This window comes from Argiope bruennichi, chromosome 6, assembly GCF_947563725.1.
Source record: "Argiope bruennichi chromosome 6, qqArgBrue1.1, whole genome shotgun sequence".
Classification (NCBI taxonomy): domain Eukaryota; kingdom Metazoa; phylum Arthropoda; class Arachnida; order Araneae; family Araneidae; genus Argiope; species Argiope bruennichi.
This window is the reverse complement of record NC_079156.1, coordinates 66,514,761-66,528,679: the sequence shown is the minus strand read 5'-3', so window position 1 is coordinate 66,528,679 and position 13,919 is coordinate 66,514,761. Positions and strand designations below refer to the sequence as shown.

General features: G+C 32.6%; 1 protein-coding gene across 2 annotated transcripts in view; it reads right to left on the bottom strand.

The window, feature by feature from the left end:
• Positions 1–648: 648 nt before the first annotated feature.
• The window catches only part of LOC129971146 (plancitoxin-1-like), a 35,568-nt gene continuing 22,297 nt past the window's right edge, over positions 649–13,919 (bottom strand). The window contains exons 6-7 of one of the 2 annotated variants that reach the window (XM_056084642.1): positions 11,793–12,052; positions 649–2,724 (exon numbers count right to left, since the gene is read on the bottom strand). In XM_056084642.1, coding sequence (XP_055940617.1) covers positions 2,620–2,724; positions 11,793–12,052 — 365 coding nt within the window. In that variant the 3' untranslated portion in view covers positions 649–2,619. The remainder of the gene's footprint in view (positions 2,725–11,792; positions 12,053–13,919) is intronic. The other variant, XM_056084641.1, reaches the window with a different exon arrangement.

Here is a 13,919-nt window from a genome sequence, read left to right as displayed (position 1 = left end):
GGTTGTATAAAAACTTTTAATGTTTTAGATTTCAGAACTGAATTTATCAACTAAATAATAAAAGATATAATACTTTATGTCAGTTAAAGATTTTTCAATTAAAATTATATACCTACAATTAATGGTTAAATAACTATCTTTTGGATCATGATTAGAAGACACATCTTGTCTAAGAAAACAGGAGCATGGTCCGAAGAGTAGGAAAAATGAGCATCGGGAGTTTTTGGATTTCATAAAAATTGAATTTATTCAAATACATAACATGCATATAAATCTTATACAAAAAGCTACAAAATCTTTTAGTACTATACTGACATACTGCAATTCACGAGCAAAATATTACATTTAAAAGTAAATACTTGGGATAATGGTAGAAGTTGGTTTTTCTTTTTATGTAAATAATTCTTAGTTCATAAATCTTTACAAAATATATAACAAAATTTAATATACATTCTCCTTAATTTTTCGATGAATATAGAAATTGAATATTAATATAATGCACATTCACATGATCAACTAATATAAATATTTTTCTAATTTCAGAATTTTATTTCTTTTTATATAACAATATAAATCATATAATAGACTTTTTTTATAGAAATAACAAGAAAAAATTAAAAATGACAATATCATTAAATTTCCATAAAAAATGAATGGATACAAGATTTTTTAATAATAAGAAATTATTAAAACAATGATGAATATAATATTATAATTTCTTATATAAGTTATATAATAACGAAATTCGTAAAATAAAAAAATAACATGAATTTGTATAAAAAGGTCTTCATTTACACTTAAATAACGTAAAATTATAAAGCATACCACAATGAATTTTCTAAAAGGATACAACAAATATAAAATCCCTTAGGGGTTTTTTTAATTTATAATGAATACATAAGATTTATAATGAATACATAAGATTTATAATGAATACATAAGATTTATAATGAATACATTTATAATGAATACATAAAGATTGAACCGTATAGCACTCACATGTGTAACTACTGTACAGTTCAATATTGATTTAATTCATACAAATTTAATACATTTAATTCATACTAATTTATATGAATCCAATACAAACAGTTTGATGCTAATTTGTATGAATACTTCCACTATTTATAATAAGTAATATAGATTTTTAAAAAAAGAAATCTTTTAGTAAATTACAAGAAAAAAATTCTAAAACAGTCAGTCATTACCAAATTCCATGCTTGTCTGCTTCAAAATTTTGAAATGAAAAAAAGATTTATTAAAAACTTTTCCAGCAAAAAAAAAAAAAAAGTTTTTTAAGCAAATTTATTTCAAATAATTAATTAAAACTGCCAAATAACTATTAAATTCATTTCATTTTATGAATTAAAACTCCAACTAATCCTTTTCTTTTGGATGCAATATCTTCGATACAGTAAATAGATATAACCCACAAAATGATGTTATAATGTAAAATTTATTTTTCTTTTAAAATGCAATCATTATTACACTTTAATTATGAAAACATGATTTATAATATTCAATTCAATTAATGCTAAATTTACATGCACAAAATTATTTTTAAATACGATGAAATCTTTTAGATAAATTTGAATCTTATAAAGAATGAAAATATTTTTTTTAACTTGCGATTCTTTTATGTTGAAATGATAAGAAAATCTGTATTGAAAATACAGATTTTTTTTTAAATTATACTATTTTATTCAAATATAGCATTATATACCAAATATACCATTAAGAATTGAAATAATTTATTTCTCATAATATAATAAAAATTCATTTCTCTTAGTAGAATAAATATAATTTAATTCTAATATAACATTCTTGTGCTTGTGGTTTTAAAAAATAATTTTTTGTCACCTTTACATCATTAAATATTAAATAAATTAATAAAAAAAATGAGATTTCTTCATTTGAGAAATTATGCAAAACCAAATAAACATAAGCATAAAAAGCTTCTTGAAAAAAATTATCTATATAGCCATACAAAAAGGAGTAAGCCTTCTTAATAGATAATACTAAACTATGCTATATAGATTTTAATAATTATATGAAAAGTACAAATGAATCATCACTAGAGTAAAAAATATAATGACTAAAATCTCCAAATCATATATATGTTGCACACATACACAATCAATGAGTAATTAGAGAATATATAAATATATATAAAGACATCAGTACATGGTACTTAGTTCTAGTCATATACAAATAAAATGAGCAATCATTACAGTATAACACCAAGACTAAAATACGATAATCAGGTTCACAACAGCAAAACCAAACAAAAATAACAAGTGAGCAATCATTAGTTTCTTCAGAAAAAAATCTATATAGTCATACAAAAAAGGAGTAAGTCATCGTAATAAGATAATACCAACACTAAACTCTGCTATTTAGATTTCAACAAAATAACAGAACAAAAATAACAAGTAAATAATCATTAAACTAAATATATTGAGATACATTGACTAATATATAAAATAGATATATTGACTAAAATATGATATTCAGCTTCTCAAAACAATAACCATATAAAATAATAAGTGACAATCACTATGACTAATTATTATAAAGAAACATGACTAAAAGATGATGACCAATATTTCAAGGCATGTGTTATATCGGACAGCGATCTGAATCAGCGATCAGAGACTGATAAGCTCTTCTAATTTTTGCTGACTGAAAACACAAGGCACCACCTCCACGGTTTGCTTGGGAATCCTGAAATTTAAAAAGGGCATTTAAAGGAATTGCGATTTGATGCCAAGTTTTTGTCATAAATAAGAAGGCAATTTATTTATTAAGTTCTGATGGGCTATAAAAAAAAGACAAGGCATCAAATTACAACATTTATTATCAAAAAAATGGTTACTTTTCAGCTTAATTGCCTGAAGATGCAAACATTTGTCATATCAGTAAGCCAGATTTCCGATATACAGGGCCTTCGAATACAGGGTCTTAGAGCTCCTTTGAAATTCCTCTTTTATCTAAAAGATGGCCATCCTAGTCAGATCTTCAAGTCAAGGATATGATAATCAGTTAGTTCTAAGCTGTATTATCGATGAAGAAGTGAAGAAGGGCAAGCTGTTACTCACCTCCGACTCACTGGAGGGAGAGTTTGTGATGAATAGCTTATAAGCCAGTTAACAGCTACGCTACCCGAGCGAGCAACTGTTTTGGTATCATGGTTATGTTATTGGACTGCGAACCACAAGGTCCCAGGTTCTATCCTCGCGCATCACATAACCCCCAAAAGTCGATCACATGGTTCGAAAGAAAAGATGAATATTGGAAACCTAGAAAACGAGTATGCGAAAATGACGACTTTTAAAGGGATTGTGTTTAAACATTCTTGCTCCATACTCTTTCCTTTAAAGGAAACTGAAAAATTTTCCGACCAATGAAGAGCTTAAGACTCATCTCACATTGTTAACGGCAACGCTCTTCAAAGAGGAGATCAAAAATCTAGTCTGCTATATGACAAATACCTCAATCTTTATATCGATTAGATAAAAAAAAAAAATATCTATGTTTGTGCATAACTTTTGGTAATAAATTTTGTCATTTTGTTCCCAACTCCCTTTTTTTATGGCGCCACGGAACTTGAAAAAATAAACTGGTCCATATATAAAATTTAAAAAAAAAAATGCATAGATGCAAATGCATTTTTAGCAAATTGATACTTATAACAAAAATCATTGTAAAAATTTCATTCCCTGAGATCAATTACAAAATGTACAAGTGGTAATTTCTTACTATGATTATTCTAATAAATTATTTATTTGGCAAAATAAAATGATAAAGTCAGAATAATTGAATTAAGAAAAGAAGAATTAAGGAAGAATTGAATTAAGAAAAAGGACCATCTCCATTTTTGCAAACTTTATATATATTTGAAGAAAACGTAAATCAGCAATTTTCTTTATTTAAAGGTAATTACATGTCATGCAAAAATGTCTCCTTATATTTTTATGATTATACAAGACACCCAGAAAAAATATTACTGTAAGTGGAGATGGCCTGTTTTCAAAATAACTTGGGGTTTGTGAAAGATTAAGACCACTTTAAATTAGAAAGACATGCAATTTCGTGAAAAAATTACCTTTGATTAAAAAAACATCATTGTAAAACTTACTGAATTTACATATTATTACGAATTTATTTTGCGTCCCTGTACAGTAAATCTGTTTAAAAAGATAGTTTTACAAAAATTACAATGGCTGCTGAAATGGAGGCTGAATCTATGACTCCCGGCTTTGACGACAAAAATAAAATAACATTCGAAAATCTTACAATAGTTCCATTGGAAATCGAGGTCCAACGTCTACTCTAAAACATTTGACACCTCTCATTCAGCCTATATAAACTCAAGAGTCGGAGTAGTCAGTCTGTAGACGAGTCAAAAGATGTCAATCAGGTGAATCGACATCAAGTGAGTAGTTGATAGAAGTCTCTCTTTGGTATACTGATTTCATGCGAGTTCTCTCTAAGCTGTAAGGTTTGTTGCTGCTTGTGGACTGCTGTTAATGTAAATGCTGTTTTATTACGCTCAGGTGTGTTTTGCCTCAATGCATTCGTGTTTTAATGTGGAATAACGCATTTTTATCCATTATGGGATCAGTTCATGTGACGTAAAAGTCATCTACTTCCGCGTATCACATTTAAACTCTCATCCGCAAAGCTTTCGTCAATGAATCTGCCATTAACGTCCTCCGCACAGTATGAAGCGGGTCTTTAGTTTTTACATTTGAAGTTATAATTTTGTGTCATTTTCTTTCCTCTTATTATCTACTAGCCGCCTTTGGCGACCAGCCGGTTCGCCAATCTTAATGTTCGTTAAAATTTTCATAATTAAATATTTTATGCAATTCCTACTTTAATAGCTTCTTCATCAAAATATTTTAAAACTTTAAATTTTGATAGTCATATAATTCACTCATAGTATTATAAAGGCCTTCAGTCATAACGTAATATGTATCTCTCTAATTTTCTATTAGCACCCGTAGAATTTATGCTTTTAATTAAAGTGGAAAGAATTAATCTGCAATTAATATAATAATATTTTTTACTGAAACAAAATTTTTTTTTATAATCTGATTAATTTTTATTAATTTACAACGCTAGATACGGTAACGCAAATACGTGAGTTTTTCTAAGCCAGTTGGGGTAACGTTATGCAGATAAGAAATTTTTATTTCCTTTATTCTGTTTTATTTTAATTCAAAAGTATTTCAGAATTAATCTGAAAGATCGATTAATTAACAATGTTTAATTTTAAATGCATCAAACATTACGAAAATAAACAGAATCCTTTGAAATAATCAGCCGAAAAATCTTAAGCCTAGGCTCATTACTGTTGGGGGGAAAAAAATTGAACTCTTACTCATTTGGTGGTAGGGAAAATGAATAATTTTTTGTCGAGAAAGTTAGCTTTTAATTAATAATTAAAATTCTAATTAAAAATTCAAAAAAGGGACCCCAGGTGCACATTCCCGACCTCTAAGGTATACATGTACCAAATTTGGTAGCTGTAGGTCAAATGGTCTTTTCAGTGGAGCGCCAACACACACACACACACACACACACATTGAACTTGATATATAAGTATAGATGTTTTTTTAAAGCAAGCGAAGAGGGGAAAAAAACTATTCTAAAAAATTGGGTAAAGTAGGTGTTCTTATTAAATAAGTAATTTTTTAAAAAAATGAAACGAAAAAGGGGAAAAGTTATTCTATAAAATTGTGTAAAGCAGATGTTCTGTTTTAGAAACTTCTTTTCTCTTTCAGCTGTGTTGCCATAGAAACCGGCGCAAAGCTGTTTACACGTTTATGTTTATCTATTCAGATTTTATAACATCTAATCAGAGTAACGGTGAATATCAGTGTGTTCGTGTTCGTCAATAAATGTTAATTTTTTTAATAACATGATTAACGAAAACAGAGTCACTGAGCATTTAAACCTTATTGGAACTAAAAAATATCTTTCTTAATTTATGTAATATCTCAAGAATTTGTCGACAAAATTTTCTTAGATTCATCATGAGCAGATCGATTAATTAACAATGTTTAAATTTAAATGCATCAAACACTAAGAAAATAAAACGAATCGTTTAAAATAAACGGTTGAAAACAGGTTTTAAAAAAACTACTTAAAAAACGATGTACTTAAAACTATAAGCATATACAAAAAATATATAACTAACATAAATACAATTTACTTACAAAAGCATGCAACTAACCCAAAAATAATTTAAATCATCCATTGATAACGTTGTCATGGCAACAATCAGAACAGAATGCGCATGCGTGAATTTTCTTCGCCGGTTACGTAACGCAAATACGTGATTTTTTCTACGCTAGTTGGGGTAACGCTATGCGGATTAGAAATTTTTAATTTCCTTTATTCTGTTTTATTTTAATTAAAAAGCACTTCAGAATGAATCTGAAAGATTGATTCATTAACAATGCTTAATTTTAAATGCATCAAACATTAAGAAAATAAACAGAACCGATTGAAATAATCCGCCGAAAAATTTTAACCCTAGCCTCATTACTGTTGGGAGAAAAAAAAACTGAAGCCTTTCTCGTTTGGCGCTGGGGATAATGGAAAATTTTTTTGGCGGAAAAGTTGGCGGTGGGGAAAATGGAAGATTTTTTTGGCGGGAAAGTTAGTTTTTAATTAATAATTAAAATTCTAATTAAAAATTCGGAAAAAGAAACCCCAGGTGCACATTCTCAACCTCCAAGGTATACATGTACCAAATTTGGTAGCTGTATGTCAAACGGTCTGGCCTGTAGAGCGCCAACACACACACACACACACACACACATTGAGCATTGAGCTTTATTATAAGTATAGATTAAAAGGTGAAATACTATTGTGTTGCTGGATGCTTTAATGCAAAACACAAGAATGATATTGTCATGATAAAACGCTTTATAAGTTTCCTTTCAACAATCCAGACTCGGTGAACGTTTGGGTTGTTACCATTGGGATAGAAGGTTTAAAGCCTTCTTCGAAGTCGATGCTATGTTCCGATCACTTTGAAGAAAGTTCATTCAGCATGTATCTATTTACTAAATATAGGAAACTGAAACCCAAAGTTATGCCAGTAATTTAAAATACCTCTGAAGGAAAAGAGACCGATCTTCAGTGTTCTTATCAACATTATCAGAATACATCTCGATATGCGCAAAATAGTTTAAAACTGAACAGATGCGGTTTGTTTGGTATCTGTCACGTGCGCGTGAAATGACCTCATTGAAATTCTTGGACTTTTCATTATACACACATTGGAAGGAATTTCCCTAAAAATATAACAGACAAAATAAGTAAAAGAGAAATCCATTGTTGTTCAGGACTTCGTTCTTTATTGCTGTAGATCCATCATTTATTATTCCATTGTTGAAATTTTTTTAACATTACAAATCTGTAATGTTGCGTCCCAGTACAATTAATTCAATCACTGTAAAGACCGTTTTACGATCAGCTCTGTTGGCTGATGGGGTGCCGCGTCAGTGATCTCAGAGCCTGGAGACAAATTTGGCGACTCGGCGATGAATTTAGTGACAAAATAGATATTACAGAAAACTTCCAGAATTTTAGCAATTCAACCAATAGGAACCGAGATTCGTCTTATTGATCCAGAACTTTCTCTGCCCGTCTCCCGGGAACTATAAAAGGCCAGCAGTCTCAAGCTGCTGTGAGTAGTCAGTGAGTCGTGGATCGAGTCGTCGAAAGGATAACGAAGCAACGGCGGAATAGTCCAGCGAAGAACAAGCTTCGTGCGGAGCTCAAGCGATTGCTGAACTGAGCTGTGTGCCGAGTCCTGTTGTTTATTTCAGAAACAGCATCGTGTCGTGTGTGGAGCAGCCAGTCGTGCAGTAGTGAGTCGGCAGTTGGATTCATCTAAAACGAGGAGAACTATGGAGAATTGCAGACGTTTGGAGAGGCCGCAGAGTGAATTCCCTCCTTCTGCTAAATTCTGTCTGACAGCTTTGTGTGCTGTGGTTACCATTGCTATCAATTACTACTTGTGAGCTACTGTGTGTTGTAGTGTGAATCTGTGCGTTGCCTGTGTTCGTCTCGGCTATACATTTGTCGTCTGTGCGCATTCATGTCTTCGTACTTAATAACAGTCGTCGTTCATTATTGAGGCTTGCTGATTATTTTCACGCCATACACCCACTACTATCGAACCCGATGATTTAAGGACTTGGTGGAATTAAAATTCCTTAATTATATATAGGGGCATAACTTCTTTATGTCTTATACTTCTTACTACTGATACGAAGTTTTTCATGGCAGACAGATTATTTTCTAGATTTGGGATGGATGGCAGAAAGAAATCTAGTTCTTGTCTTCTTCAATTGAAATATTTCTTTCAAGATGTTATAAATATAAGACTCCATTACAGCAGTTTTTTTTTTTTTTTTTTTTTTTTTTTTACTGGATTAAAATTTTAAAAGTTGTGATAACCAAGCCCTATACTTCAAAACTTTCTACTCATTTCGCTTTCTGAACTTTCTACTCCTGAGAAAAAGTTCTTTCATAACTTTGGTTGCAGAGAACTTTCTTTTTAAAGAACGCTTAAAACTTGATGGTTACATTAAGTTTTATAAACAGTTATGTGTTAATATGTAGCATACCTTGTTTTGAATTTTCGGAAAATTCTATTAAATTTAGGTAGGAAGAGCATTTAGATGACCCGTTTTCAAAATGAGTATTGAAATGAGATCTATCTATAAAAGCATTAATGAATGAAAAATGTTCCGTTTTCATATGAAATATAACAGTCGATGTAAAAACGTCGAAACCACTAAGCAGTGAATTTATGAAAAATTGGATATCATCCCAGTCCAAAATGGCCTATTCAATTGAAGATAACAGAGATTAAATATGCGACTGATTCTTTTGAATCCTTTAAAAGTTCAAAAACAAAATAGGACAGCAGTATTTATCAACAGAAAGGCAAGCTTAATTTTTCCACGATCTGGTTTGCAAACAAATATTTTCACATGCCAGCGCACAGACTTTTACTAGTTAATTTTTTTTACAAGCCCTCTTTTATAAACAATTACAACCTTGCTTACCCAATATTCAATATACATATATATATAGCAGTGTAGCAATTGACAACTTCGCTCTTTATTGATGTAGATCCATCATTTATTATTCCATTCCCTAGTAGCACACATATATTGTTACGAAATTTCCAGGTTCGTTTCGATAGTGGGAGTTATATGGTGTGGAGAACGCTCAATCAGCAAGCGGCAGTAGAAAAAAGAATAACGAAGTTTATTTACACGAAGACACACAGGACAGCACAAAGACGACAACTATATACAGCACAGAAGAGATTATCTTCAGCCGAGACGTGCAGCATACAACAACATCATACAACAGACTCTACTGCAGACAGTAGCACACAGCTTAGTTCAGCACTAGCTTCACTCCGTCGCTGCTCCGCTCATCTCTGGAAGGCCAGTTCTTTACCGTCGCTTCCGACGACTCTTCGACTTCACTGGTCCACGACGACTCTTCTCTGTCGCTACCGACTACTCTTCGACTACTCAATTCACCACCACTCCCCGGCAGCTGCAGCTCCTTTTATAGGTCTTAGGAGGCGGGCTAGAAGCCTCTCAACCAATCAAGAACGTTCAAGGCGTATCTCCGTTCCTACTGGACGGATCGGGAAAATTCTCGATGTTTCGGGTATAATCTATTTTGGAGCCAAAGTCGCCAAGTTTGTCGCCAAGCTCTGGGACCTATTACGGAGCCGACTATGCTGGGAAGCAGCAGCACAGATTCGTAACAATATTGTACAGAATTTTAATTTTATGATATAAAACAGTATTCACAATATTGTTTAATATTTAATAATATATAATATCATATAACATTTCACAATATTGTGCTACAGACTGTGCTACCTGGGTTGTTGAAGTTTTTTATGAAATATATATATATATACAGGGTGTCCCTGAATTCATGAGCCAAACTTTAAGGATATGTAAAATAGATATAAAGAAGCATTTTTGTATAGCAATGTGAGGTCGAAAATGAAAAGTTTCGGCGGGAAAAACAAGAAACGCTGAGGAAATGAAGAGAAAGCTCTTTACTTGCATAATATTTCAATAAATGCACAAATGTGCCACCAACGACATCGATACAGGCTTGATAGTGTCTAGCAAATAATTAGCGTATACTTCTTCTACGATGCCAGGTGTTCCATGAACAATTGCAGCGGTGACTGAAAGTTTTGCAATGACGTTTTTATCAGAGTCATTGGCGGTCTGGTAGACACTACATTTTAGCCGTCTTGCTTGCACTTACACTCAAGAGCCAAAACATTATGACCACCTGTCAATAACGAGTTGGCCCACCTTTGGCGCGCAACACAGCTTCAACCCGCCTTGGCATGGATGCCACAAGTCCTTGGTAGATGGCCGGAGACAGATTGTACTAAATGTTTAAGCAACGATCACGCAAATCCGAGATATTGCGAATTGGTGGTCTTTGAACTCTGAGCTGCCGTCCCATGTCATCCCAAAGGTGTTCTATCGGATTGAGATCCGGTCAGTTAGGCGGCCAGGACATTAACTGGAATTCAGCATCATGTTCCTGGAACCACTCCAACACAATTTTAGCCTTGTGACAAGGGGCGTTGTCCTGTTGGAACATTCCATTTCCAGCTGGAAAAAACAGAGGCCATGTAAGGGTGTAACTGGTTCGCAATGATGTTCAGATACCCTATAGCATTCATGGTATGCTCTACCACAACTACGGGTCGCAGAGACGCCCAAGAGAACGTCCCCCAAAGCATAATACCGTCACCACCGGTCTGTGTATGACCTACTGTACATTGAGGGAGCAACTGTCCGCCTGGAAGACGGCGTATCTTGACACGGCCATCGGCGTGATGCATGACAAACCGTGATTCATCTGACCAGGCAACTCTCTCCCACTGATTCATGGACCAGTCACGATGTTCCCGGGCCCAGCGCAGGTGCAGTTGGCGATGACGCTTGGTTAGCAAAGGCACAGGAGTGGGGCGTTTGCTGCGTAGCCCCATATCCAACAGTGTAAGCTGAACAGTGTGCTCCGATACTATTCTACTTGGCCCTGCATTGTATTGGACTGTCAGCTGAGCCACTGTCTGGCTCCGTTTTTGCTTCACCATGCGAGACAGTCTCCAATGACCTTTTTCTTTGATAGCGTCTGGACGTACAACACCATGTCGCCTACTGCTGCTTTCACCGTCATTCATCCACTTTGCATAAGTACTAACAACTGTATATCGCGCACAACCCACGAGTCGTGCAGTTTCGGAAATATTTGTTCCGAGCCTTCGAGTCATTACAATCTGCCCTCTATCAAAGTCGCTTAGATCCGCAGCCTTTCCCATCACACACAGAAGTGAGTGAAAGAGTGATTCTTCAGACTCTCCAGCAGCAGTTAAATACCACTTCCACCTGATCACGTGACTTCCACGTCATCCAGGCGAATTCATTGCAAAATATAGGGGTGGTCATAATGTTTTGGCTGTTGAGTGTACTTACACTTACTTGCTCTACCTATACTTTTCATTTAAACACCAAATTGATATACAAAAATGCTTCTTTATATGTATTTTACCTGCCCTTAAAGTTTGGCCCGTAAATTCAGGGATGCCTTGTATAGGGCAATATGTAAGACAATTGACAACAAATTTTATCCGGAAAAACTACAACATACCAACAAAAACATGAAGACAATTTCAAAATAATAATAATAATAATAAATCATACCATTCTATTCATGTCTCCAACACAAATCCATCTTTTGGACGAACTTAAAGACACGGCCCACTTACTATGGTCCTCGGTGGATGAGAAGACGAGGTCTTCATTTTTTCTTCCCATTTTCACAGTCATTTTAATCTGAGAAATATCGATAACAGTATAACTGGAAGTGCAATTTGGCGGTAAAAATCCACCAGAGCCTCTCCGCCAAGTTTCTGTTGCCAAATCGGCCTTCAGTTCTGGAGCAATAATGCTGCTGTAAACATCTATGGAAGCAAAAGACCAAAGTTTCGATATAAATACTGCATATTATGAGACTACCAAACTTTTTAGAAATGAATAAATTAGCAAGTGTAAATGGCACTTAGAGTACTATTTTTTAGGCTTAAAAATTATAGAAACTCTCTAATGTTTTGACTCATTAGTGTTGCCTTAGATCGGTGCCAGAGGCATCTATATCCTTCCTCCTGCTACACTGGTTCCTTTACTACGCCACTGCAGAAGCTAGTATCGACTACGTAGTTCTAATTATAATCGAAACACATTTTTAACAAGAAAACATTCGAAATTTGTTACCAATATAAGCTTTTTTTTCCCTGTAGAATATGGATAATATTTACTGTAGATAATCTTTTCAAATGCTAGGAAAGGTTAAATTGCGATTTTGTAATCCGTTGCGATTAAAATAATATTTAACTAAATAAATGCTGTCGAGTTTTGCATTCAGGATCATAATATTATAAATATTAATATGTGTTTTAAAAACTAATTAATTTGAAAAAAAAAACTAAATTGGGTTTTTTGTGTGTGTGTGTGTGTGTGTGTGTGTGTGTGTGTGTGTGTGTGTGTGTGTGTGTGTGTGTGTGTGTGTGTGTGTGTGTGTGTGTGTGTGTGTGTTTCCTGTTATGAAGATTATATTCGTCTCGCCAATTATCATGAAATCTTCAAAAATATTTCTTGTAGAGCTTTTGAAAGTAGTATGTAAGATTCTCCATGTTAAAATAAAAATGCAGGAATAGTCTCAGCAAAATTGTTTCACAAATTTTTTAATAAAGATATTATCCTCTTTTCCCTGCATAAAATTGTAGGTAACTCAACAAATGCCTTCCGTGGCATTGGCAAACAACAATTACGAAAAGTTGAATGTTGACCTGAATCTAGCATTTTTATTAAATATATCCTATAATCCTTGCTTTTATTTTTTATTTATTTATTTTACCGATTAATTCCTGGCATGTAGATACTAATACTCAAAAATGGAATTTGTATTTTAAACGTGTTTCTTCCAACTGATTGAAATCAAAATTTGACTATAACTACAATTATAGTCATAAGATCAAATATCAGACTTCGTTTATTTTATTTAAGTCATTGTAATTTTGATTAATTGCTTTCACATGAATGCGACCATACCTACTGACAGATACAACACTTCAACATAGATCTATCGATACTTAGACAGATTTGGTTCAAAATTTAATAAGAATCTACATTTGAGATGCTAAAACTGTGTACTAAATTTTATTTCTCTAGGATCTTTGTTTTGCAACTATAGTTTCACTTATGTTATGAGTGCTATTTCACTAATTATTATTATGTTATTTCACTAATGTTAATAATATCGAAACAGTACTCCCTTCCTCAAAGATTGCACGTTTCGACACTTTCAGCTTTTTGCCCATTATCTGTTTGGGTAATCTGTGATTCTACAAATACTCTTCAGACAGAATTAGATTCCATAAATACATAGAGACAAAATTTGATAGCGCAAAATTGTATATTATATATATATATATATATATATATATATATATATATATATATATATATATATATATATATATATATATATTTAATAGCTAATTTCCGAACCATTAGAGATAGATAAAATTCGAATTGAAAGAATGTTTTTAATAACTGGAAAAATTATTTTGTTTTAATAAATAAAGATATTTTAGTACATGTTATGGATTTTAACTGTTTATGCAGTTCGTCAGTATTATTAGCCATATTTAGTAAAAAAAAAAAAAAAAAAAAAAAAAAGACATTTTAAAATATACGATTAAAGAATCTCATTGTTTTATGATTAAAATTAGCTGAGTAATAGCTATTGAATCTAAATAAGCATCATAT